The sequence below is a fragment of the Chionomys nivalis genome, chromosome 13 (genome assembly GCF_950005125.1).
Source record: "Chionomys nivalis chromosome 13, mChiNiv1.1, whole genome shotgun sequence".
Classification (NCBI taxonomy): Eukaryota; Metazoa; Chordata; class Mammalia; order Rodentia; family Cricetidae; genus Chionomys; species Chionomys nivalis.
In genome coordinates this window covers 72,257,798-72,280,828 of record NC_080098.1, presented here as the reverse complement: position 1 = coordinate 72,280,828, position 23,031 = coordinate 72,257,798, and the positions used below count along the sequence as shown (strand labels likewise).

The 23,031-nt window shown below is 45.8% G+C and overlaps 1 protein-coding gene and 1 non-coding gene across 2 annotated transcripts in view; both read left to right on the top strand.

Annotated features, from left to right (window-relative positions):
* Window positions 1–21,925, top strand: part of Slc28a3 (solute carrier family 28 member 3) — a 50,754-nt gene extending 28,829 nt beyond the window's left edge. The window contains exons 6-18 of the mRNA XM_057787886.1: window positions 582–726; window positions 3,044–3,157; window positions 3,838–3,915; window positions 4,675–4,755; window positions 6,357–6,437; window positions 8,456–8,581; window positions 11,485–11,615; window positions 13,379–13,547; window positions 14,396–14,593; window positions 17,972–18,053; window positions 18,579–18,677; window positions 18,909–19,020; window positions 21,399–21,925. Coding sequence (XP_057643869.1) covers window positions 582–726; window positions 3,044–3,157; window positions 3,838–3,915; window positions 4,675–4,755; window positions 6,357–6,437; window positions 8,456–8,581; window positions 11,485–11,615; window positions 13,379–13,547; window positions 14,396–14,593; window positions 17,972–18,053; window positions 18,579–18,677; window positions 18,909–19,020; window positions 21,399–21,528 — 1,546 coding nt within the window. The 3' untranslated portion in view covers window positions 21,529–21,925. The remainder of the gene's footprint in view (window positions 1–581; window positions 727–3,043; window positions 3,158–3,837; window positions 3,916–4,674; window positions 4,756–6,356; window positions 6,438–8,455; window positions 8,582–11,484; window positions 11,616–13,378; window positions 13,548–14,395; window positions 14,594–17,971; window positions 18,054–18,578; window positions 18,678–18,908; window positions 19,021–21,398) is intronic.
* Window positions 4,980–5,084, top strand: LOC130886300 (U6 spliceosomal RNA). Its single transcript, XR_009058273.1, has one exon. It is a non-coding gene; the product is annotated as a U6 spliceosomal RNA (small nuclear RNA).
* Window positions 21,926–23,031: the final 1,106 nt, after the last annotated feature.

Sequence of the window (23,031 nt, the reverse complement as noted above, 5' to 3'; positions counted from 1 at the left end):
GGGGCTGGCTCCTGGGGACCTGACTCCCCCTTAAAAGAACCCACAACGACTCCCAGGGCTTTTCTTTGGATTGTCACCGCAGGATCTCCTCTCCTTGGAGATGACCCTGTTGGGTGTTCACAGGACTGGTTCTCTCCATTGAGAACCATGTGGGCTACCCTGGACACTTCTCCCATCTTCAGTCTAGGTCATCAGTTCATCATCCCCACACAATGGCCCCTTCATCCAGGAGCCATGAGTCTATCACGTCTACCAGACTCTCGTGAGGGAAGATAGGACCCAAAGTCTGACTCAGCTCTGCTGAGATCCCCTAAATACAGAAAACATGTTCTCTCGTGAAGGGAAGAAGTCAACACCCATCCCAAAACTGACAGAAAAAGATGAATGTGTCTCTCAAAGACCCTATAAACAGAGACCAGACACTTCTGTACAAACTCCACTCTCCTCTGGGATGCTCATGGAGGAACGGATGTTGCTGTAGCCAACCGGCTGAAGCAGAGCTTCCGGTTCTGGGACGTGCTATCTCACTACAGTTTTCACTTGTTAGCGTTGGCCTCATCCTGTTACTCTCGTTCTCACAGGGTGATATGGAGCTCATTGATCCTGGCCGTCATTTTCTGGTTGATCCTTGACACTGCCAAATTGGGCAATCAGCAGCTGGTGTCCTTTGGCGGTCTCGTGATGTACATTATCCTGTTATTTCTCTTTTCCAAACATCCAACCAGAGTAAGTACAGACTGGTCCCGGGACCAGGGGAGCATAAGACTCCAAAACAGTGGCTGAGAAAGAATCTAACTAGGCAAATTTTTCTCCCCACTGCCCCACCCCCTGCAAGTCCTTAAGGTGACGAGCAAACAAAGGTGCTTACCTGAACTGCTTTATTTCTAGCAATTTCCAGTTACACAAGTAAAACATCCCTCGTGCCCACTCAGGGAAAGTCATTCCCTTTGACCCACATTCTACTCAACCCTGTACTTCTGAGTTTTGAGATGGGAACTAATATATCACAGGCTAGCCTTAAATTCTTTCAAGGATGACCTTGAACTTCTGATCCTCCTGCTGGAAATCAAAACAGGTGCAGCAAAACCCAATTTATAAGAGAACTGGGGACCTGAATGCTAGGCTTCGCACATGCTAAGTTGTCTACCAGTCTTCAATCCTGCGTTTTATGGAAATGCTGTTTATGATTTGGGCTTTTTTATTCTCAAAATTTGTCCTTATACACTCCTCCCTTGTTGCATCCAATTTTCAACCCCCCCTTTTTTTTCCCTTTTTGTATTCAGTCTACAGCCCATGAGATGGGTTTGAATTCTAAGACTAAAAGCTTTTACCTACAAATCACAATGGCAGGCTGTAGAAGTCCTAAGTTCTTTCTGGCTGAAAGGATGACCCACAGAAGAAACAGTAATCAGAGACCGAGTTGACCTAATAAAATGAATAGTATTTGCCCTGCTCAGAGGAACATCTCCATTCTCTGTGCCATCAATCCCAAGATCTTAGGTCACTCAGTTCTGCTCTGAGAGAAGTGTAGACGGCAGTCCGTTCTTCTGTCATCCTAGATCTGCAATAGAGGTCTTCACTCCCTTTATTGGGGAACAAGAGTCTCTCAACTGAGCCGAATTTCATCTAATTCAGTTATAAATTGTCAGTTAAACAACCTTTGAACACAGAAAAATCAATTTCTACCTTTCCATTTTCCAAGTGAAGAAATAATTGTACATGTAACTTTTACAATTTGACCAGGTGTCTCAGAGACAATTCTTTGTGTCCAAGGCATTTCTCAGGACTTCACAGTTACATAAGTTCTCAGATTCTGCACCAAGGTTTATACAGAGTGGATGCAGCCCTGATATATGCATGTGTTACAGAACGGTTCTCTGAAGTCTCTTTGTAGTGAGCGCTGGGTGAACACAGACTTGCTGCTCCCTGTGCTGCTGAGAATGGGTGACAGCTGAGGGCCCAGCTCTAGTAGGACATTTCTAACATCCCCTCTGAGGCTCAGAACACTGTGGAAGAGGGTGCAAAACAAACAGAGGATCCAGAGACAGGGAGAAGGGCTTCGAAATGCCATCCAAGGCACGACACAACCATTGCATTGAGCTTAATTGTATGGGGTCTGTCTTAGTTTCGCTTCTTGTTGCTTTGACAAAATCAACTTAGAAAGAAAGGGTTTATTTTGTTCACAATTCCAGGTTATAGCCCATCATTGTTGGATAATTAAAGTGGCAAGAACATGAAGCCGCTAGTCATATTATACACAGTCAAGAGCGGAAAGCAATAAATCAGTGCATTCATGCTTGAGCTCAGCTCCCTTCTCCACCCTTACACAGTTCAGGAGAGCCTGTGTAGGGAATGGAGCCACCCACAGTAGGCAAATCTTCCCACTTCAATTAATGTAATAGAGATAATTCCTAACAAATACGGCCACAGGTCAACCTGATCCTTTATTGAGCTCTTTCCAGATAGTTGTATGTCCATCAAATTCGTGAGTCCCTGAATTGTTACAGGCTATTGATTAATTCTGGGAAAGGCATGGTCATTGTCTTCAGTTATGTGCCCATTGCTGAACCCATCAGACTCAGTGGATAGCTCCAATCCACGGTCACACAGACAGCCCTATTTAAACTCAGTGAGTTATGAAACCAAGCAAACAGACAGGAACGTGAGAAAGATTTGTAGGATAAGCAGGATAGATAGGGTGGGAGGGAGATAGGCAAAGCTGGAGAGTGAGGGTGATCAGCGTGATTATGTACATGTATGAAGTTGTCAAAGAACACATTTAATCAATTGGGAAAACATTCTCTGCTCCTGGCTGCTTGGGCTCCCCCAGCCAGTGAGAATGCTCCTAAGGGGACAGTGGCCCCTTGGACATCTATGTTGAGGTCACCCTTAACTTCCTAATAAGGTAACTACAACCAAAAGGGGTCTGTCGCCACTTCTGAAAGCTGTCTCTGCATGACCAATGTTTTGTTGTTTCTTTAAGTCTCGTTACAATAGTGAATGAAGTTAGCGCAAATTTAACGGTCTCCATCTTTCTCTGCAGGTTTACTGGAGGCCTGTCTTTTGGGGAATTGGATTACAGTTTCTTCTTGGGCTCTTAATTCTTAGAACTAAGCCTGGATTTATTGCTTTTGATTGGCTGGGAAAACAAGTTCAGGTGAGCAGTTCAAAAGAAAACAGGTGGTCAGGAGTACAAAGCCAGCCTTGGCTACAAAGCAAGTGAGAAGCCAACCTGAGCTTCACGAGAGCTTATCCAAAAAGGAATTCTTTGTGTTCTTGTACTTTTAACATTTGGATGTAACCCTCAGGACATTTTTTTAAGTAGGTAATTTATCTGTAATATTGTAGCCTAATTTTAATTCCATAGCATAAATTAGACTTGCTGCTTGTCTCGAATACATTCATCTATGTAGCTGATTAAGCCAGCTGCTGCCCCTACCTGTGTCACCCATTGACCACGCCCATTTCCCTGTCGTCCCATCACCCTGCCCAAGGGGTGGCACACTTCTGAGATAGTTCCCCCAAACAGAGAACGGGCCTTCCTCTGTGTCTGGTGGTAACTAGGGTCATCCTCATGTAGCACCTATGACTTATGGAAGCCGATGAGCACAGTCGGAGCAAGGCAGACTAAGTGTCAGAAACGGCAGGAAGTCTAGATGTTGGGATGTTTTAAAAGGAGGCTCCATAGCGTTCGCTGGAGGAGCAATGCTGAGAATATGAACTTCCCAAATCTGCCTGATGGCTTTGCTGGCCCTCATCCATCCCCTGCTGGGCCTCAGGCTCATCTGTGGCTTGTGGCTCATGGTTTGTAATGACCTCTCTCTCTCTCGAACTCAGACTTTTCTGGGGTACACTGATGCTGGAGCTATGTTTGTCTTTGGGGAGAAGTATACAGATCACTTCTTCGCATTTAAGGTAACTCCAGGTATCTTTTCTCTGCCTGCCTATTAAAATTAAAGGAACGCTAAAAGCTGTAGACACAATGTGTTTTTAGGGATATTTTAATAGATTTTTTACAAATCAGATCCTGCACAAATTTCCCTGGTTGGTGTCTTGCTGTGGGAAGCGGGGAAGGGTGAGGTAGGGCAGGAGCAGACTCCAAGGAGAGCCGTTACTTCTATTATGGCCATTCCATTTTAATGACTTCATCTAATCTTTTTTCTTGGTTCATTTTATTTAATGGGTATGAGTGTTTTGTTTGGGTATATATATATATACATCACATGCACACAGTGCTCACAGAGGCCAAAAGAGGACATTAAACCTTATGGGATTGGAGTCACAGGCAGTTGTGAGTTGTCATGTGGGTGCTGGGAGCTGAAATTGTGTCTTCTGCAAGAGCAGCAAGTGCTCTTAACCACTGAGCCATCCCTCCAGCCCCTGACTTCCTCTAATCTTAATTACTTCCTAAAGAGTCCATCCCAGACGCTTATTTAAATATCTACCATGTGAACCTTAGGAGACACACTCAAACCAACCCCATAAAGAACTTAAAGAGTTGGATGCTGTCCAGAGGACAACTGCTGGATGGAGACAGTCTGTAGCTCAGAGGGACTTTGCTCTGTTATGGCGTGTCTAGGGTCAAAAGGGAGGCAGAGGGGAAGCCTAGTAGGAAATGCATGGTACTTTTTGAATCCACCAGTGACCATGTTTTCACCCCCACCCCACCCACAGGTTCTGCCCATCGTGGTCTTCTTCAGCACTGTGATGTCCGTGCTCTACTACGTGGGATTGATGCAGTGGGTCGTCAGAAAGGTACTGGGATGAGAGGCGCTTTAGAATGGCCTCTCTCCTCTCTCTCTTGAAATCAGACTCTACTTCTCTGGGATGTACTGATGGAGAGTTAGTTCAGATTCAAAGTCCATTACTCAGGCACTGAGAATACATCAGATCTTTCTACGAAGACTCTCCTCTGCCACCATCTAAGTTCTTAAAATCCTACCCATAATCCTTCATGCATCCATATCAAGAATGTTACCGTCCTCGCTTCGACGGCTCATATACTAAAATTGGAACGATACAGAGAGTATTAGCATGGCCTGTGCAAGGATGGCACACAAATCCGTGAAGAGTTCCATTTAAAAAAAAAAAAGAATTTTGCCTCAGTGCCCTTCAAAGGGACTGTGACTTGCAACCCACTAGACACCTCCATGAAAGAAACCATAGACGTTATTTCTGCAGTGAGGGGACAGAGGTCAGATGCCTGCCCTGGGAAGCAGCATTGCTGTTTCCTTGTGGTTTCGACATAGGTCCATAGCCGTGGCTTCTCACAAGGTCCTCCAGGCCTTGCAGGTAGTGCAGAAACAGAAACAAAAAGCTGTTGCTTTTGCTCAGGAGAGAGTTTTATAAGCATAGAATTTTTTTAAGCAAATAAGTCATATTCTTGCCCCCCCAACAATTGACTTCTCATCTTTGCCAGGACACAGGGGGGCTAGAGAGATGGCTCAGTTGTTAAGAACATTTTCTGCTCGAACTGAGTTCAGTTCCCATCACTCAAAACCAGGGGCTCACGGTCAGCTCCACTGACATCTTCTTCTGGTCTCTGTCCGCACTTGTACACACGTGGCCTACAGCCACGTGTACAAAACATACACATGCATAAATAAAAAGTAAAAAATGAGTGTCAGGCAGAACAAAATACTGGCTTCATGCCTAGAAATCAGAACAGAGGGAGACCAACTGAGCCCCGGATCTCTTCAAGGATGCCTTCCAACAATTTCCAGCCTCCCCTTAGGCTCCACCCCTTAAATGCCACCTCTTCCTAGTAACACTGTGGCTGAGGACCAGACCTTTAATATGTAGATATTTGGGGGTCTCTCTATATCTAACTATGCCACAAAGCCATACAAAAGTGACGCCCCCCAAAACATGCTCATTTGAATTAAATAGGGAAAACACTTTCAATTACGTCCGCCTTAGTACTTCCTGTGGGCTGGCCTTGAATAACCATTCTGTGCCTTAGTCTCCTCTTCTGCAATATGGAGAAAATTAGCATCTGCTCCAAAGAGTCACGAATAGATGGACTACTCAGGTCTGTTGCTTACAGTCCTTCTCAGACCACAGAAAAGTTTTCTGTCAGTGGTAGTAATGATTTATTCATTACTTTTATTTAATCTGCAGAAACCCATTTCTATAGTGCTCAAAATGATACAATGGTGCAGACTTAGACTCCAGTAGGAAGACTTGGGTTGACTGACTCTGTAGTTGGAGGAGTCTCACACATGTTCAGCCAATCGCCAATCTGCCATCAACCGTTAATGACCTCAGTGTCTTAACACAGTGAGATGCTCACTCGACTGTTAAGTCTTTGCTATATAAACAGTTCTTTGCTGATTTGGTCCTTTTCTTCCTTTTAGGTTGGATGGTTGATGCTTGTCACTATGGGGTCATCCCCCATTGAGTCTGTTGTTGCTGCCGGCAACATATTTGTTGGACAAGTAAGTCGTGATCACAGAAACCAAGCAAAGCAAAAAGGTTACTGATGGGGATGTTCTCTTTCCAAAACAGATGAAGATGAGTTCATGGATGTATCGTCTCTTCAGGGTGGAGCAAAGAGCATGAAATAGGAAATCCCTTGCACCATGCATACATGTGTGCGCATGCGTGTGCGTGCATGAGTATATGTATAGAAAGGGGAAGGAGGGAGGTTGTGTTAGTATGGAATTGGGCTACTGAAAGCTCAGAGAGAGAACACCATTATTTTTATCAAATCATAGGGCTTCTTGTGTACACATTCTCCACAAACCTTTATCCATTCCTGGAGCCTTTGGCCAGCTCTGCAGAGGCTCGTGACTGTTCACCTCAGACGTCTGAGCTACAGATAGTGAGTAGGGACCCTCTCGCTCTCCACTGCATGCCTGTGACGATGAAGAAGACAAGGCTACCCACCAACAATCATACAGGCACGCACTCAAACCTCATCCCTGACGTGTTTAGCCATTCACCTTCACTGAGCCTGCAGAAAATGCCTCAGATTTGTTTCTTCTCCTCAAAGATAAGCTTTTCGTCTACCATCCTCACTTCTTCAACCCATCAGGTGAATAAACACCCCTTTGCCTGAGGGCCGTTTAAACAAAGAACTGAATCCGCCAACATTGAAGCAAACCTAAGCCACGGACTAGTTAGGAATGGCAACTAGCCGCACCACTCGGGATACATAGCCTCGGGGGAAAATGGAATCCCCCAATGAGGGCGTGGGAATGCTGCCAGCAACTGCCCAAAGAAAGTGGACTTGAAGCAAAAATCATACCACAGAAAAATGCATGGCCCCAAATCCCAGGTTTACAGTGTTCAAGGCAGGCTGAGCCTTCTTGGGAAGGCTGGCTCACTAGCCTGAAGCGGTCTTTAGTGTGTGTGGTGGTAATGCTTCCTTCCCTAGGAGCTGAAATTATAATAATTACAGTCATAAACTCTCTCAGGACTGATTAAGGCACCATCTTGAGATGATTGCTGGTACCTGTGGGGTAAAAGGTCTCGCATACTGGGCTCCTATTTAGTCTATAAATTGAGACTCAACACATTCAATCTCACAGAACAATTAGACATAATGAGCAGAAAATTGTAAGATTGCACGCATGCGTCTGTGGCGCTCAATTTGACAGTTAATATGCCCAAAGTGCTGCTGTTATTGATGGAGAGCCCCACATTGCGGGCTGCCTGCCCTCTGTAATGAGATTCAAGCCTATTCCACTGTACCCCGGCCTGTCAGAGTCTCAATATGAAAGGGCCCGTAGATACCTGCTCCTATTCTCTTATCCATAATGGTCTCTATTTCCCCAAAACATGCATGAGTCTGTCAAGATCAACCTGAAAACAGAAAGTTATAGTGATTTGAAAATCTCCATTCTATAAGGCCAGAATACCAGGTGGAGATACTTGGCCAATCCTCAGGAAAAATATCCCAAGTCCTCATAGCATCCAGCCCAAAGTAGGGTGGAGGACTCTGTTTAAATAACTCCAAATATTACAAGATTTACCCAGGACTACACATGCACACTGATCTAGAGTTTAAATGACCAGGACAGCAATGGTTCAGGACGTGCTGCAAAAGCTGAAGCACCTTGGGCGCATGGATTCTCTGCGGTGAGAATCTTTGGAGTCTAATTAACTTACACAACATTCCGTCTCTTCTGTTGTTACCGCTCTTATTTCTCATCACTGTTGGAGAGACCAGGAAACTGCCCCTTGTGAAAATATGAACAAAAGTTGCCCCCAGTTACTTTGGTATTTGAAGGCAGAAACCCCAAGGAGTTGGGTACCAGAATCACCTGGAAAACTGTCAAAGCACAGACTGTGGGAGGCAGGGGGCGCCCTTAGAGTTTCTGGTTCCAGATGGAGAATTTGCATTTCCAGAGTTCCTGGTGACCCCTGGAGAAGGTCTCAGAGTCTCTCTAAGACTGCAATAGGGAATATAGTGTCAAGCATCTGAAAGATAACATTTAACTTCTGTTTCCAGACGGAGTCTCCACTGCTGGTCCAACCATATTTACCACACGTCACCAGGTCAGAACTCCACGCCATTATGACAGCTGGCTTCGCTACGATCGCCGGAAGCGTATTGGGTGCCTACATCTCTTTTGGGGTAAGAATGTTTGGGATATAATTAACTTAAGTAAATCCGATCTCCTACTTCTTTATTGTTTCTTTTCCTTTCCTGTTGCTTATGGAAAATGACACCAAGAAAGTTTCCCCCTTGTTAGCGTGACAAAAGTAGCTGCTGTGGCTTTAGTATTTGAACATAGCAACCCTAAGGAGACTGATGACTTCGCTTCCATATTCCTGTCACCTTCCTGTAACTATGTCAACTACCACAAAGTGAAATTACATGGCAAGGTTATTTTGCCTAAAAATTTTAATTTGGGAGAAACCCAAAACCCATTTACTGACATCAGCCAAGACAGTCTAAACCAGTGGTTCTCAACATGTGGTTGTGATCCCTTGGGGTTGGATGATCTTTTCAAAGGATCACCTAAGACCATTGGAAAACACAGATATTTACATTACAATTCATAACAGTACCAAAATTACAGTTATGAAGTAGCAATGAAAATAATTTTATGGTTGGGGTCACAACATGAGGAACTGTATTAAAGGGTCATGGAATTAGGAAGGTTGTGAGACCCCTGGTCTAAATCAAGGGTAAGCAAACTATGTCCCATGAGCCAAATCTAGATCCTGCTAGATTTTTCTAGAAGACTTTGTCAAAAACCAGATCCTCCTCATTTTTTTGTTTTGTTTTGTGTGGGTTGAATAGTTTGACCAACAATGTCAAATACGCTTACTTACTTGATCCAGAGCAGTGTTCTTAAACCTTGGTTCATTAGGGTCCCCTGGAAATTTATTTAAAATCCTAATTTTCTGTAATACACCTATGAGTAAATAAACAAGAATTTCTTGGAATAAGACCTAGTCATCAAACCCAAATTCAAATGCAGAGCCCATTCTGAGCTGGTGGCCGCTTTTTAAGGCTGGGGAATGCTGTGGTCCCACATTGATACAGAACCCAGCAGGGTAACGAGCAATGCAATGTGTGTCAGGACTTCTTACATGTGAACTCCATCCAAGATGACCACAAAGGCCCAGGAGAACCCAAGAAAGACTTGCTATGTGAATAAGCAATCCATGAAGTTCACAAATGGTCCACCCTTCCCCTACTGTAGGCAGGAATGCTGCCTTCATCAATGAGCTTGGTGTAATGGTGATGGGGGTGGGGGAGACTCTGAAAAAATAGTCAGGATTCTCTAAAGGAACAGACCTGACAGAATGGTGTGTGTGTGTGTGTGTGTGTGTGTGTGTGTGTGTGTGTGTGTGTGTACATATGTATATATGATTTATTAGACTGACTTATAGGATATGGTCCAGGTAGTTCAATAATGACTGTCTTACACTAAAGAGGCCATGAATGTGGTAGTTTTTCCATCCATGAGGCTGGCTGTCTCAGCAGTCCCAATCTGGTATTGAAGACCTGGAGGATTCTGGCAAGCCGCTGGTCTTCAGTCAGCACTGGAAGCCAGATGAAGTAGGAGGAGTGCCACAGCGATGGATAGATGGACTTGTCATTGAGAGAGAGAGCAAACAGGCAAAAAAGCAAAGTCTACTTCTATGTCCTTCTATCTGGGCTGCCATCATAAAGTGAGGTCCATGATTAGTGTGAATCATTTTGCTTCAAATAAGCTGATCAAGAAAATCGCTCACAGGAGTGCCTGAGGCTAGATGCAGTGTCTTAGTCAGGGTTTCCATTGCTGTGAAGAGACACCATGACCATGGTAGCTCTTATAAAGGAACAACATTTAATTGGGGTGGCTCACATTTTCAGAGGTTTGGTCCACTATCATCATGGTGGGATACAGGCAGACAGGATGCTAGAGAAGTAACTGAGAGTCCTACATCTTGTAGGCAACAGGAAGTGGACTGAGACACTAGGCAGTATCCTGAGCACATATGAGACCTCAAACCCACCTCCACAGTGACACACTTCCTCCAACAAGGCCACACCTCCTAATAGTGCCACTCCCTTTGGGGGCCATTTACTTTCAAACCACCATATGCAGTCAAGTTGACAAGATTAAACCTCCCAGTGGGGAAGAATAATCCAGAATAGTTCCAGGGTTGGACAGGCTAGAAGGGTGTAGACCAGCAATGGGGAAGAAGAAAAAGTTTACACCACGAAGGAGAGAGGTGAGTTAGTGACGTGTGAAGACAGAAAGGGTTTCGAGAGAGAAGAGGCAGTGGGAGGGACCATCCATCTCTGCACATGACCCAAAGGCCCTTTCTCCATCTTCCTTCCACCTCAGACTCCAGCATCTGAACTGAGGATGTGACAAGATGCAGGCTACAGGGGACAGCGGTGAAGCAGGATTAATAAAAACTCAGAGAGGGAAACTGGGGTTCAACCTGGAGATCAGAAAAGCAAAGCAGTCAGCCACTGGCTCTTACCTGAACCTCAGTCTGAAATGGCGATCCTGCCTCCAGGATTCTCAGAATGAGACTGTGTGTGAGAGCTGTCTCCTCCCATCTCATAATCCTCTCTAGGGTTGGGTTTAAATGTGTGCACCACTGAGATTAAAGGCATGTACCACCCGGTTTCTATTGCAACTACTTTAGCTACTGGGATTAAAGGTGTGTGTTATTGTGGTCTGGTCTGTAAGGCTGGCCAGCATGACTGTTTTACTCTCTGATCTTCAGGCAGGCTTTATTTATTGAAATACAAATAAAATGTCACTACACAACAGAATGTTCAGAGAGACAACAGAGGGGCTAAGAAATCTTTGAAAATTCTTACAATGCAGGATTAATTCTCAACCCAAATGACCAGATTTGGGTGTTGTGCTTTTTCCAAGGAGGTGTCAATTGACATGAATTCCTGTCCTGGCCTCTGACTCCCGAGGCGGCAGGACTGGGCACACTGGGAGCGGCTATTCTACCAGACCTCCCGGGAGACCCTTTCTCTGGCACGGGATGGAATGGGCCTCTTCTTTTCCGCAGGTGTCTTCCACACACCTGCTAACCGCCTCAGTCATGTCGGCACCTGCGTCCCTGGCCGTAGCCAAACTCTTCTGGCCAGAAACAGAGAAACCCAAAGTGACCCTCAAGAACGCCATGAAAATTGAAAATGGGTAAGTTGACAGATTACTGAATTTATAATCGTACAGGCTGGAGAAGGAAGCACAGCCGATCTTGGCTTTAGAATGATACGACATTCAATTTCCCAGTGACTCCTTAGAGTTTAAGAAACAAAACAACCTCTCTTTCAATACTCAGGAAAGTCTCCCTACACACCTGCTTCTGAAGCGCCCGTTATGAAGGTGCTTCTGTGTAAATACACCAGTGTTCGCTGAGCCCTGCTTTAACACTGTTGGGAAGTCACAAAATGGGAACCAAAAAACTGCTTCATTCTCCTCTGTTCTATGAAAAAGAAATAAACTGGCAAAGGGACTCCAAGAACTAAGATGTTGATAAGTATCCCGTTATGTCACACAATGCCACAAGTGGAAAATTCATGCCACTCGGCTTTGTTTTATGCACGGGTTATTTAAAATATTGTATAGGGCTTGCGGGAGGGTTCAGTAGGTAAAGCCACTCACCATCCAGGCTTGAAGACCTGTGATCCCCGAGGGCACTGAAAGGCAGAAGGACAAAAGTAACTCCATGACCTATGTGTCCTATGTATGTGTCCTATGACCTTGGCACATTCATCATGCTCATATGAAAAGTAATAGAAAATAAGAAATATCTAATTACTCTCAAGTCATGTGTATTAGGTACATATAAAATAACAGTTTAAAAAGTTACATTTTAAGCCTTACCCTTGTCCCACAAGAGCCCTTGTTATGGATAATGCAACTATCCCAAACACCAAAATAGGAAATACTTTTGGCCTAAATAATGGGGATAAGAGATAGCACCCTGAAGGCTCCATTTTAGAGTCAGAACCATGAAGATTTGCATGGCATATTACATAAGGCATGCTGTGTAAGGATACAGCCATGTAGGTGAACAGTATAGTGGGGGAGGTGGGTAAATTTAAGGGTAGACTTCTGAGATTACAAGAGTTAACGGGAGATCAGAGAAGAGCCCACAGTAGGATTCAATCTGTTCGGGGGAGGGTTTCAAGACAGGGTTTCTTTCCTTGTCTGTCCTGGAACTCACTCTGTAGACCATGCTGACCTCAAACTCACAGAGATCTGCCTGCCTCTGCCTCCTGAGTGCTGGGATTAAAGCGACTCAGTCTTAAAGGAAGTGGAGTGATACAGGCTTTGTTTCAACTGCTAGTTTTTAGAGCCAGGAGATTCTATAAATACTCCCTGGTAACAACTTTTGATAAATAGTTTTTAAATTTATACAATTTCACCACCTCTGGGTTTTTTATTATAAATGTCCCCAAATTAAAAAAGCACTATTGGGGGATGGAAAGATGGCTCAGAGGTTAAAGAGCACTGGCTGCTCTTCCAAAGGTCCTGAGTCCAATTCCCAGCAACTACATGGTGGTTCACAACCATCTATAATGAGATGTGGTGCCCTCTTCTGACCTGTAGGGATATATGCAGGCAGAATACTGTATACATGATAAATAAATCTTTAAAAATAAAATAAAAGCACTATTGGATTAGTGGTGGTAATGGGTATGATACTTAGCACGCATGGAGCCCAGGATCCAATCTCCAAGGGTGATGCAGCAGTGGTGTCCACATCCCCACTGGGGGTAACAATCCTGAGCCCCATGGTGATTTTGAGGCTGTAAGAGCCTGAGGACTTTGACCAAGGCCTACGTCGAAGGGTTCACCTCATGCCCGGCAACTGTGATTGGGCCATGGCTGAGCTGGAGCATCCATTCAGAGATACTGCGTGGTAATTCTGGAATTCCCCTTTTTCAACAAAGTGATTCAAGAAATTTCCTGGAGGCAGCAACACAGGGCGCATCCTCGTCCATCCCCCTGGTGGCAAATATCGCCGTGAATCTGATCGCCTTCCTGGCCTTGCTGTCTTTTGTGAACTCAGCCCTGTCCTGGTTTGGAAACATGTTCGACTACCCACAGTTGAGTTTTGAGGTATGACTCCATCATGTTTTGTTTCTGAATATCTTGGAGTTTAGAAGCCAGGTGTGGTGGCTCGTCTTTCATTCCATCACTTAGGAGGCCATGAGTTCAAGGCCGGTGTGGGCTACAGAGGGAGCCCTGGTTCCAGAAAACAAGTCATGAAAGCGCAGTTGCCTTTCCTAACCAACTACGTCATGCTCTCTCATACACTCTGGACACACCCCCATCACACACACATACATGCGCGCGTGCACACACACACACACACACACACACACACACGTCATCTCGCCCTGTGCTGTCTTCTGTCACCCTCTTTCCCCAGAGCAGTTATTCTCTGCTGACCTCCCCAGAATACGTGCTGTTCCCAATGACCCAGTTCTTGCTTCAGTCTGCTTTCTATGCTGTAACACAACACTTGATTAAGAAGCTTATCAGGAAAAAAGGATTGTTTATCTTGCCATTCTGAAGGCGGAAAATCCACCATCAGGGTCATATCTAGTAAGGGTCACATGCAGACCCACACATGACAGAGAAAATAAAAAGGGGGACCAAGAAGCTGACCCTCTTCAAACAAATGTTCTCTCAGATTAATGCATTTCACAGAGAGCTAATGCAATATCTAAGAAAGATACTCATTGATTTTAAGGGCTGTGTATCCATTAACACCACTATATGGGAATCAAGCCTTGACACCGGTTTTTCGAGGATCAAGCATATGTTCCTGATACATAAAGAAGGGCAGCTCAATGTAAGAGGTTCCTTGTGCCCAGAAGAGGCAGGAACAGTCTAGTCACTGCAGGGGATGGGGTGGCAGAGTTAGAGGCAAACCACTTAGTGCCAACACCTGTCTCTTGCAGCTCCTCTGTTCCTACATCTTCATGCCCTTTTCCTTCATGATGGGAGTTGACTGGCAAGACAGCTTTATGGTTGCCAAACTCATAGGCTACAAGACATTCTTCAATGAATTTGTGGCTTACGACCACCTCTCAAAATTGATCAGTTTGAGAAAAGCAGCCGGACCCAAATTTGTGAATGGTGTACAGCAATATATGTCGGTATGTCTGAATTTTATCATATTAGTACGTGGTGACTGTTGTTCTGCCTGTCGGGAGCTTGATTGACAGCAGAGTGGAACAACCCAAGAACTTGGTCTCATAGCACTCGTAATGAGCACAGCATAATTTTCAGTCGGGTTTTTTTGACCGTGTGATATGTGTGTGGCAAAAGAAAGAAAGGGAAGAGGGGAAGGAGAGGGGGAGGGAATTTAAAGACTATAAGCACATCTGTAATGAGGTCTGGTGCCCTCTAGAGCAAGAATCCTGGCCAGTCATCCTCACCAACTTAGACCATGAAACCCAACATGAACATGGACAAGTTCAACAGAATCGCCATATAAGGGCTGCCCATGCATGCTACAGCTTATGCCAGGGCATAAATTTTACTTTTTTCAAAAGCAGTCCAAGGGTCATATGAGTAATACTGCACAGATTGGTCAAGTGCCCTCTGTATTCAGAGTGGAAGGTACTAAGGCAACAGCACTGAGGACACCACAGGCCTCTGCTAGCCACCCTTGTGTTCAGGTAACTTAACATCCAAGGTTGGCAGCTTACGAGAAGGTAGGCTCCTCTGGGCTCACAGTTTCCGAGGTTTCAGCTCGTGATCCTCTGACCTTGTTGCTCTTCTGTACAAAGTAGCTCATCAGCGTGGGAGCATAGAGCAGGGGGACTGCTCACCACAAAGCAACTGGGAGGTAAAGAGAGAGGAAGGGACAGAGTCCCAATATCCCCTTCAAGGGTGTGGTTCGGCGACCTAACTCCCTTTCCTGGGCCTGGCTTCCTGTCCTCGTCTGCTCTTCTCTTGCTGTGATAAACATAATGAAAGCAACTTGGGAAAGGAGAAGGTTGCACTTCCGGAAAGTTCATCACTGAGAGAAGCCAAAGACAGGAACCTGGAGGCAGAGCCCATGGAGGAGCACTGATTCCTGGCTGCTCCCAGGCTCGCCTTCAGCACCTTTTTACACCGCCCAGGCCCACTTGCCTAAGGATGGTACTGCCCACAGGGGGCCAAGCCTTCCTACCTCAAATAAGCGTGTATCAAGTAGGTCGGCTGTCACACCTGAAGATTCTAACCTCCCGCCTTCAGCACCGAGGTCTTTGGGAGCGGGACTGACTTCTTGGAGCTGATGGCTGACTGTGAAGGCCTCTTCAACACTCTGGTTTTGGAGAAACTGACTACACACCCTGTACCTCATCAACCTCAAAATATAATGAGGTGCAATTGCTGGTATGAAAGGGAGGAAGGGAGATAAAATACTTCTGTCTGTGAGTGGAAACCGTGGGTCAGTCACCCCATAATCATGCAAAGAGGCTCTCACCTTCTTGGGCTTTGATGGCGTGTGGAATTTAACTTGGATGAAGATGTCTTTGCAACTGAGTGTCCAATTTATTTCCTTCCAAAGATCAGAGTCATCACCTCAAAAAAAAAAAAAAAACCCGGAGAAATGAACATTTCTAACTATGAAGTCTGTCTCTGGAACAGAACACATGGAGTGAACACTCCCTGCATTAAAGCCTATCGCCCAGTATTGAGATGCTCACCCAGAGACCTCCACTTCCTCCCTGGACTCCCAGAAACCAAACATAAGAATTATATAAGCGGAGTCACCTCCCCAGGGCATCCTCATGAGAATGACTTTGTGGTCAAGGGCTCTGTGCCCCCAAATGTGATAGGAGTGGGTTCCTGGGTCTTCTGTCCTCACAGTTCATTTTTCTGGTAAGCCAAGAGCGGGATGTGGACAGCCATCTTCATTGTCTGGCTGCCGTCTGAAGCAGTTTGTTTCCCTGCCCAGAGTAAACAATGGGCTAAATTAACCGACATGTTTGCTACTTCCCTGTTGTCAGGAGAAAGCACTTTTGTTAATGAGCAAAGCAAGCTGCCAGTTCTGGCAGCACTAATGGCTTCTCTGAAAAGCTTGTTGGAAAGGCAGAGCCCCAACTGTAGAAATGATTCCATTTGAGAGAGCCCAGCCAAAGGCAGGCACATGGGGTACATGTGAAAACAGCTCGGCAGCCTCTGCTATTGTCGGGTCGCAGTGGGAAAAGCAGTTACCCCAAATTTCTGAGCGTCTTGGCTCACACACAGGAGACCATTATCTTCTTAGTATGGCCCATCTCATTCCATTGTATAATCATTTATGTTTGGGGGCAAAAGAAAGTGGCATTGGCCCAGCCTCCGTTTCTACTGGTAAAACCCTACACAGCCTCGTCTGCACACACCTCTGCCAGGTTCCTGCTAGAAAGAGGCTGGTGGGCTCCGGCTGCTGAAGTGTGAAATGTCTCCTATGGGGTCTGGGTCAGGGTGCTGCACCTTTTCTCAATCTGCTGTCCAGGGGCCTCTCAGGCCTGGATCCTGGTGTGAAGTTGATGTGTCCATTTTCCATACTTGCTCTGACAAGTGTATAGGTGACACCGTTTTTACTTTTAGGGTAAGTGACTTATCAGTCTGGTCTCATTGATGGTGCCAGGTAGACAGTGCTGTTTTGAGTGTGATCCTGTGTTCACACTCGCATTCCTAAGCAGTCTTCTTGTGGCCTGCGTTTTTATGTCTCCCATGGCTGTAGAAACAGACGGTGACGGTTGAGGGTGACACTGTCTCGTTGATGGGCTCTTCCTTGTAACCACTGGCGTGGCTGTGTTCTTCTCCAGGGCTATTCAGGCAGCATGTGTCCCCTCGATGAGACGCCACTGGTTCACCAGGAGAGCAAACACATTGTGTGACTCCTAATGCAATGCATAAGCAGCCCAGACGCTTTACATCCTGACAAACTTAGGATAGGCAGTCGCTGCTTTTTAAATTTAGTTCTTTCAGTAACTGACAAAATACCTAAAATAAATCCACTTAAAGAGGATTTATTTTGGCTCTGCGTGCAGTGGTTGGCACCTCCCCATTGCTCCATATGCTTATTGCCAATTTGCATATCCTGTAGCAACGCTTCCAAAACTTGGACAGTAGTCTTCTTATTGAACTATAGCAGCTCTTTATATATTCCAAGTAAGTCCTTTGTCAGCACATATATAGTGTAAATATTTCCTGAGACCAGCTTCTTATCTCCACCAGCTAGTACTGTGCCTTCTACAATGGGGCAGGTAGCCAAGTCATATGGAACATTAGAAGTTATTAATGAAGGAAGTAGCTTTTCTAGACGTCAAGGCCTCTACTCCCCCAGCCTGTTGTCAGTGTTCCTTGAACCTACACCCTTCTTTCTGCTCTCCTTCAAAGGTAAGGAGCACAAGGAAACCATCAATGGTTATCTGACAGTCTGCAGGGTGTAGTTAGCAGCATTAATCCTGTAGCCAATGAGGCCCAGCTGGGGTGTCAGATTTCTGAAGGGTTGGTCAGATCATGTACACATCAGTGTTTATGCTTGCTTACAGATTCGTTCCGAGACCATTGCGACTTACGCCCTCTGTGGTTTTGCCAATTTTGGTTCCCTGGGAATAGTGATCGGCGGACTTAGTAAGTGAAAAGAATATTCTTCCACCACAGCTGTGGACTTCACAAGTCCATCCTGCTCTCTAGTGTTCTGTCAGAAAAATGGCTCTTCAGCTGTGAAGTCCCCTGGGGCCTGTGTTTATCTCTGCTCTGGACTAGTTTTCCTATGTACACTCTAGCATTCAAGATAATTATGTTCAGGCATACAGATGCTTCTCTCAAGCCAATACCATCAGTCACTTGTTTACCAGGGCTCATAGAGTTATAACAGCCATCTGAAGGGTTCTTGGGGGCCCATGGCATTTGTTACTGATGTCTGCCATGGGCACGGACATAGATGGTGACAGCAACTAGACATCATCTTGTTGACTGTTTCTTCCCGGTAACATTGACATAGCCTTGTTCTCAGTGTTCTGCGGGCCCTCTGGATAATTTCATGATTTGTTTCTTTTTGGTTGACCTGAGTCCAGTCTCTAAAGAATGATCAGAAGCTAAAAATTTGGGTTTCTAAATTGACTTAATCTCCAATTAAGTCTCTTTCCCTTCCAGCATCCATAGCTCCGAGCAGAAAGCGCGACATTGCCTCTGGAGCAGTGAGAGCCCTGATCGCAGGGACCACTGCCTGCTTTATGACAGCCTGCATTGCAGGTATGACACCCATCCTTCGTGTCCTGGGTGCCCATTGGATGGCAGGTTCTGGGAGGCAGGCTTCCAGGCTGCACACACAGCATATGCTGCCCCAGGAAGCTGAGAATTGGAGCTGGGCTACACACACTGTAAAGTGAAATGCGTGGGATGGAGTGGAGAAGCCGAGAACAGAAGGAGGGTTCTGGGATTTTGCTAAATTGCGACAATAAATGGCACTCTGTTCCTTTCCAGGCATACTCTCTAGCACCCCCTCAGATATCAACTGCCATCACATTCTGGGGAACACCAACTTACTCAGCAACACAACCCAAGTGCTGTCTTGTTGCCAAAGTCTGTTGAGCAGGTACTTTTTTATTATTCCTACAATCTCTAAGTAATAATCAAATCCATCTTTTGTGTGCCCTTTCCTAAGGGAGGTGTGGACAAATATCTGTTCACCCCAGATAGGGCTCAACAACAGACAAAAGTGGACAGTTCCTCGAGGCCCTGCTTGGTGAACCAGTGAGTCTATTAGGTTTCCTTATAGAAGTGTGGGTGGCCCCAAAATGGTAGTATCAATGCGAACTGTCATGCCAGTATGGGTGATGACTTACTGAAGCCTTTGTGGAGTCCCTGGAGTCCCCGCCTTCAGTTGACCTTCCATGAGCTGCAGAGTCCAGCACCCCCCAAGGTCGCTTGCAGTTGAGAGGTGGGAAGTCGTAGATGAATTCCAGGTGGCCTCTTGACCTTCCTCACCCATCTTCTTAGAGGGAATGCTAACCGCTCTCTTACTAGTACCATAGACCTAGCTATGGTGGTATTACTGCACTTATTTGGTTGCCATGACTACTGGGCCACGCTCCATGACGATGGGCAGAGAGGCAGATAGTGTGATCATGTTATTTTTGGAGAGAACAGCCCTCCTGTAGTCCCAGCATAGAGACTGGAGCGAACAGCCCTCCTGTAGTCCCAGCATAGAGGCCACATTCCTGTGTTTTCCTAGCTGCCTTTCATTTCAATTGTCACATGAGAAAACTCACAGTATTTCGGACAACCTTGGATCTTGCTTTTTCCGAGAAGACTAGAAAACCAGAAAGTAAAACACTTCTAGGCTGCTCACAAGTGTGTAGTGTGTACCCCTGTGCATGGTGCTCTTTGTGTGAACAAACTCACTTGAACCTTGCAATCACCATGTAAGTTCAGCACGACCACACTTTTCCTTTGCATTTGAAGCTTTAGAGAGGCTGTGTCTAGTCAAGCAGTATTAGTCCCAGCATTATCAAGACAGGAACTTCCGGTCTGTCCCCAAAGCCAATGTCCTTGATTCCTGCTGCTAGGATCTCACTCTGGCCTCCCCTCAGGTCCCCAGTGCTAGTGATCTCAGTTGAACTTGGATGAGATACCCAGAGTGTAATATTTATTCCAGAGTGGCGTGGAGCAGCCTCAAGGGGTGAGAGTGGACAGTGGCCAACCCACATTTTTTTGATAAGTTTTGTATTTATGTTATTGTTTAAAGTCCTTTCCTGAGGAGTGTTTTTTGTCTGGGTGATTTGCAGCCCTGTCTAGGTTAGTTCTTAAAGGGGAGGGCCATAATTTCTTCTCTACAGAAACCTTCTAACTAGATAGAGCTGTCAGGATCTTCTAGGAAGTTTATAAAGGTCCTGTCTCCACCCGGGGGCAGAGATAGGACCAGACCTCACTCTCAGAACCACAGAGAATGTGTGGCAGAGCCGATGAGAAGAACTAGAGAAAGAAATCTGTAAACTCAGCCATGCTTCACCAGGAATTGCCTTTCTTGGGCAGATAGCAACAGAGTCAGCTGCCTCAACCTGCGCCACAGAGCCTGCTCCCTCAGCCTATGCAACAGAGCCCGCTGCCTCAGCCTGCAGACCTTCTATCTGTGTCTCTCCTCTCATACAGCATTTTAAAGTTCAAGGCAGTGCAATTGTGATACGTCACCATTTCTGTCACTAATTCTCACTAACAAAATGAGCAGGGGCACAGGACTTGGGGCAGAGCCTGATTCTGCAGGATGGAATCAGGCCTAGGTGACCTCAAGATTGCTATTTTCTAACTATCTACCCACCGGGTTTTTTGTTTTTTTGTTTTTTGTTTTTCCTTTTACTGCCTCGTTTTCAAAAGCATCCAGGTGATCCTGATAGCTTGCTAAGGCGCACTGGTGAATGAGAGGCTAGGCTCCCAGAGACCCACGCCATCCACCTCCACCCTCTGCAGTTTTGATTTGCAAAACTGGTATCTGCACATGTTCTTATTAATGTACAAGCAGTCTTAAATTTTTTTGAGGTTTTGGTTTGATGTGTATGAGCAGCTGCATGTGTATCTTTTCACTGTGCGTATGCAGTACCCACGGAGGCCAGAAGAGGGCATCAGGTTCCCCAGGGCTGGAGTTAGTTGTGAGCTGATGTGTGGGAGCTGAACCGGAGTCTTCCCGAGGAACAGCCAGTGCTCTTAACTTCTTACTCATCTCTCCAGGCCTCTGCAAGTGTGTTTGTTTGTTTGTAGAAGAATTGATGCTATCCTGTTATTGTTATTCTGAGATAAATAGGGGCCACCCAGAGTTTGAGAACCAAAAGTAACCCTCAGGAATCTCTGCCTTAACCCGTCCTATCCAGCCTGGGAACGAGGAAATCAGCTTCCTGTCCTTACCATTTTCAATGCGTCACTGTCTACTCCCCTCCTGTGTCCTGAGACCCAGCTAACGGTTTCACTCTGCTTCCCCAGCACGGTCATCAAGGGACCAGATGAGGTCGTCCCAGGAGGAAACTTCAGCCTCTATGCTGTGAAGAGCTGCTGTGAGCTGCTGAAGCCAGCGACTCTGAACTGCAGTTGGGTCCCTCCAGCTACACCATGAGCTCAGCCATGCATCTGGCGAGATTCTGAATGCAGATACTGGGTTTGCTGCTCTGGAAGGGATAGCAAGCATTGCTCCCAGTTGATGACTCCAGCATGGACTCAGCTTTAATGGCAAAGAAGGAAGAAAGTCTGGAGTGCGTCCTTCCTGCGACAGTGTGTCCTGCTTCCTCCCTTCTCAGCCCACCTCTTCCCATGGAGAGCTCCTATGATGACATCCCAAACCATGGTGTGTGATCTCCAGTCCAAATAGTGTTCTATTTTCAAGGATTTCATGAGAAAATATGTGTGTGTGAGCATCTATGTGGTAGCTATCAACAACTGAACTATGACTCGGCCATACCCTCTTACAGTGCTCTAAGTATTTCAGAGTGATGGGATTTAAACACATCTCAAGGAAGGCCATCCTGCCTTCACTCAAGGCAATCTAAAATACCTTCAGATTAGCCCTTTGGGAAGAAGGGCTAATCTGCAATGACCTACTCATTGGTTACCCTCTCCTTAAATCAAGAGTCCTTCAGCGAATCACGGAGACCATGTGGAACCCAATCTAAGTTCGTAAACTTCAGAGAGTTCTAAGCAATCAGCTTACAGAAACTTTTGCTGCAGTTCCTCCCCCAAACTTTAACGTCTCGCACATGTTTTTCTCCTATATGTAAAATGCTCGGTTTCAGGACTGAAGTTTCGTGAACTTCAGGAATTTGTAAGCATTCAGGCCACATCTTCTTTAAGTTAATATATTTTCTTAAGAATACCTTTTACTTGTTCTTTGGCAGTTTTACACGTGCATATAATGTGTCTTGATCATGCCTAGCCCCAGCTCCCAGTCTCCCTTCACTCTCCTCTCAGACACGGCTACCATGCCCCATCTCACCTGCGTGTCCTCTCTTTGCTTTGTAACTCACTGAGTCTCTCACTACCTGCTGGGATTGACTTGATCTTCTGCAAGTAACCATATCTATATTAAGCTCGGGAAGGCAGGCCCGAGGCGTGTCCGGAAGACAGTATTTCCCTGTGATCTTCCCATTGCCTGGCTCTCACAGACTCTCCACCCTTGTGTGTTACTTCTGTGTCTTGAGGGAGTTTGTAGAAATGCCTGGTTTTTGGATGAATCAGTAGTCACTAATTCTCAGCACATTTATCAATTAGGAGTCTCTGCATTGCTGAATTTGGACTTAATCTATGTGTCCATTTCTAGTATCCAGGCCAAAGAAGCAGCCCCTATAGGGGGCTCGCGGACCTTAGGGAAACATGCAGAAACAACATGACACCTCCTAAAACTTCTGCTGGGAGCCAGATTTGGCCCACTCCTGTAATCCCAGCACCTGGGATCGGAGACAGGAAGATTATGAGTTCCAAACCAGCATAGGGTACCTGGCAGGACCATGTCTCCAAGCAACAACAACAAACTTCTGCAAGGTCACAACACCCTTCCTTTCCACAGTATGCTATGAGCCAAGTAAGACCTGTGGCAGTCGTGGTATCCGTGGCCACAAATGAATTC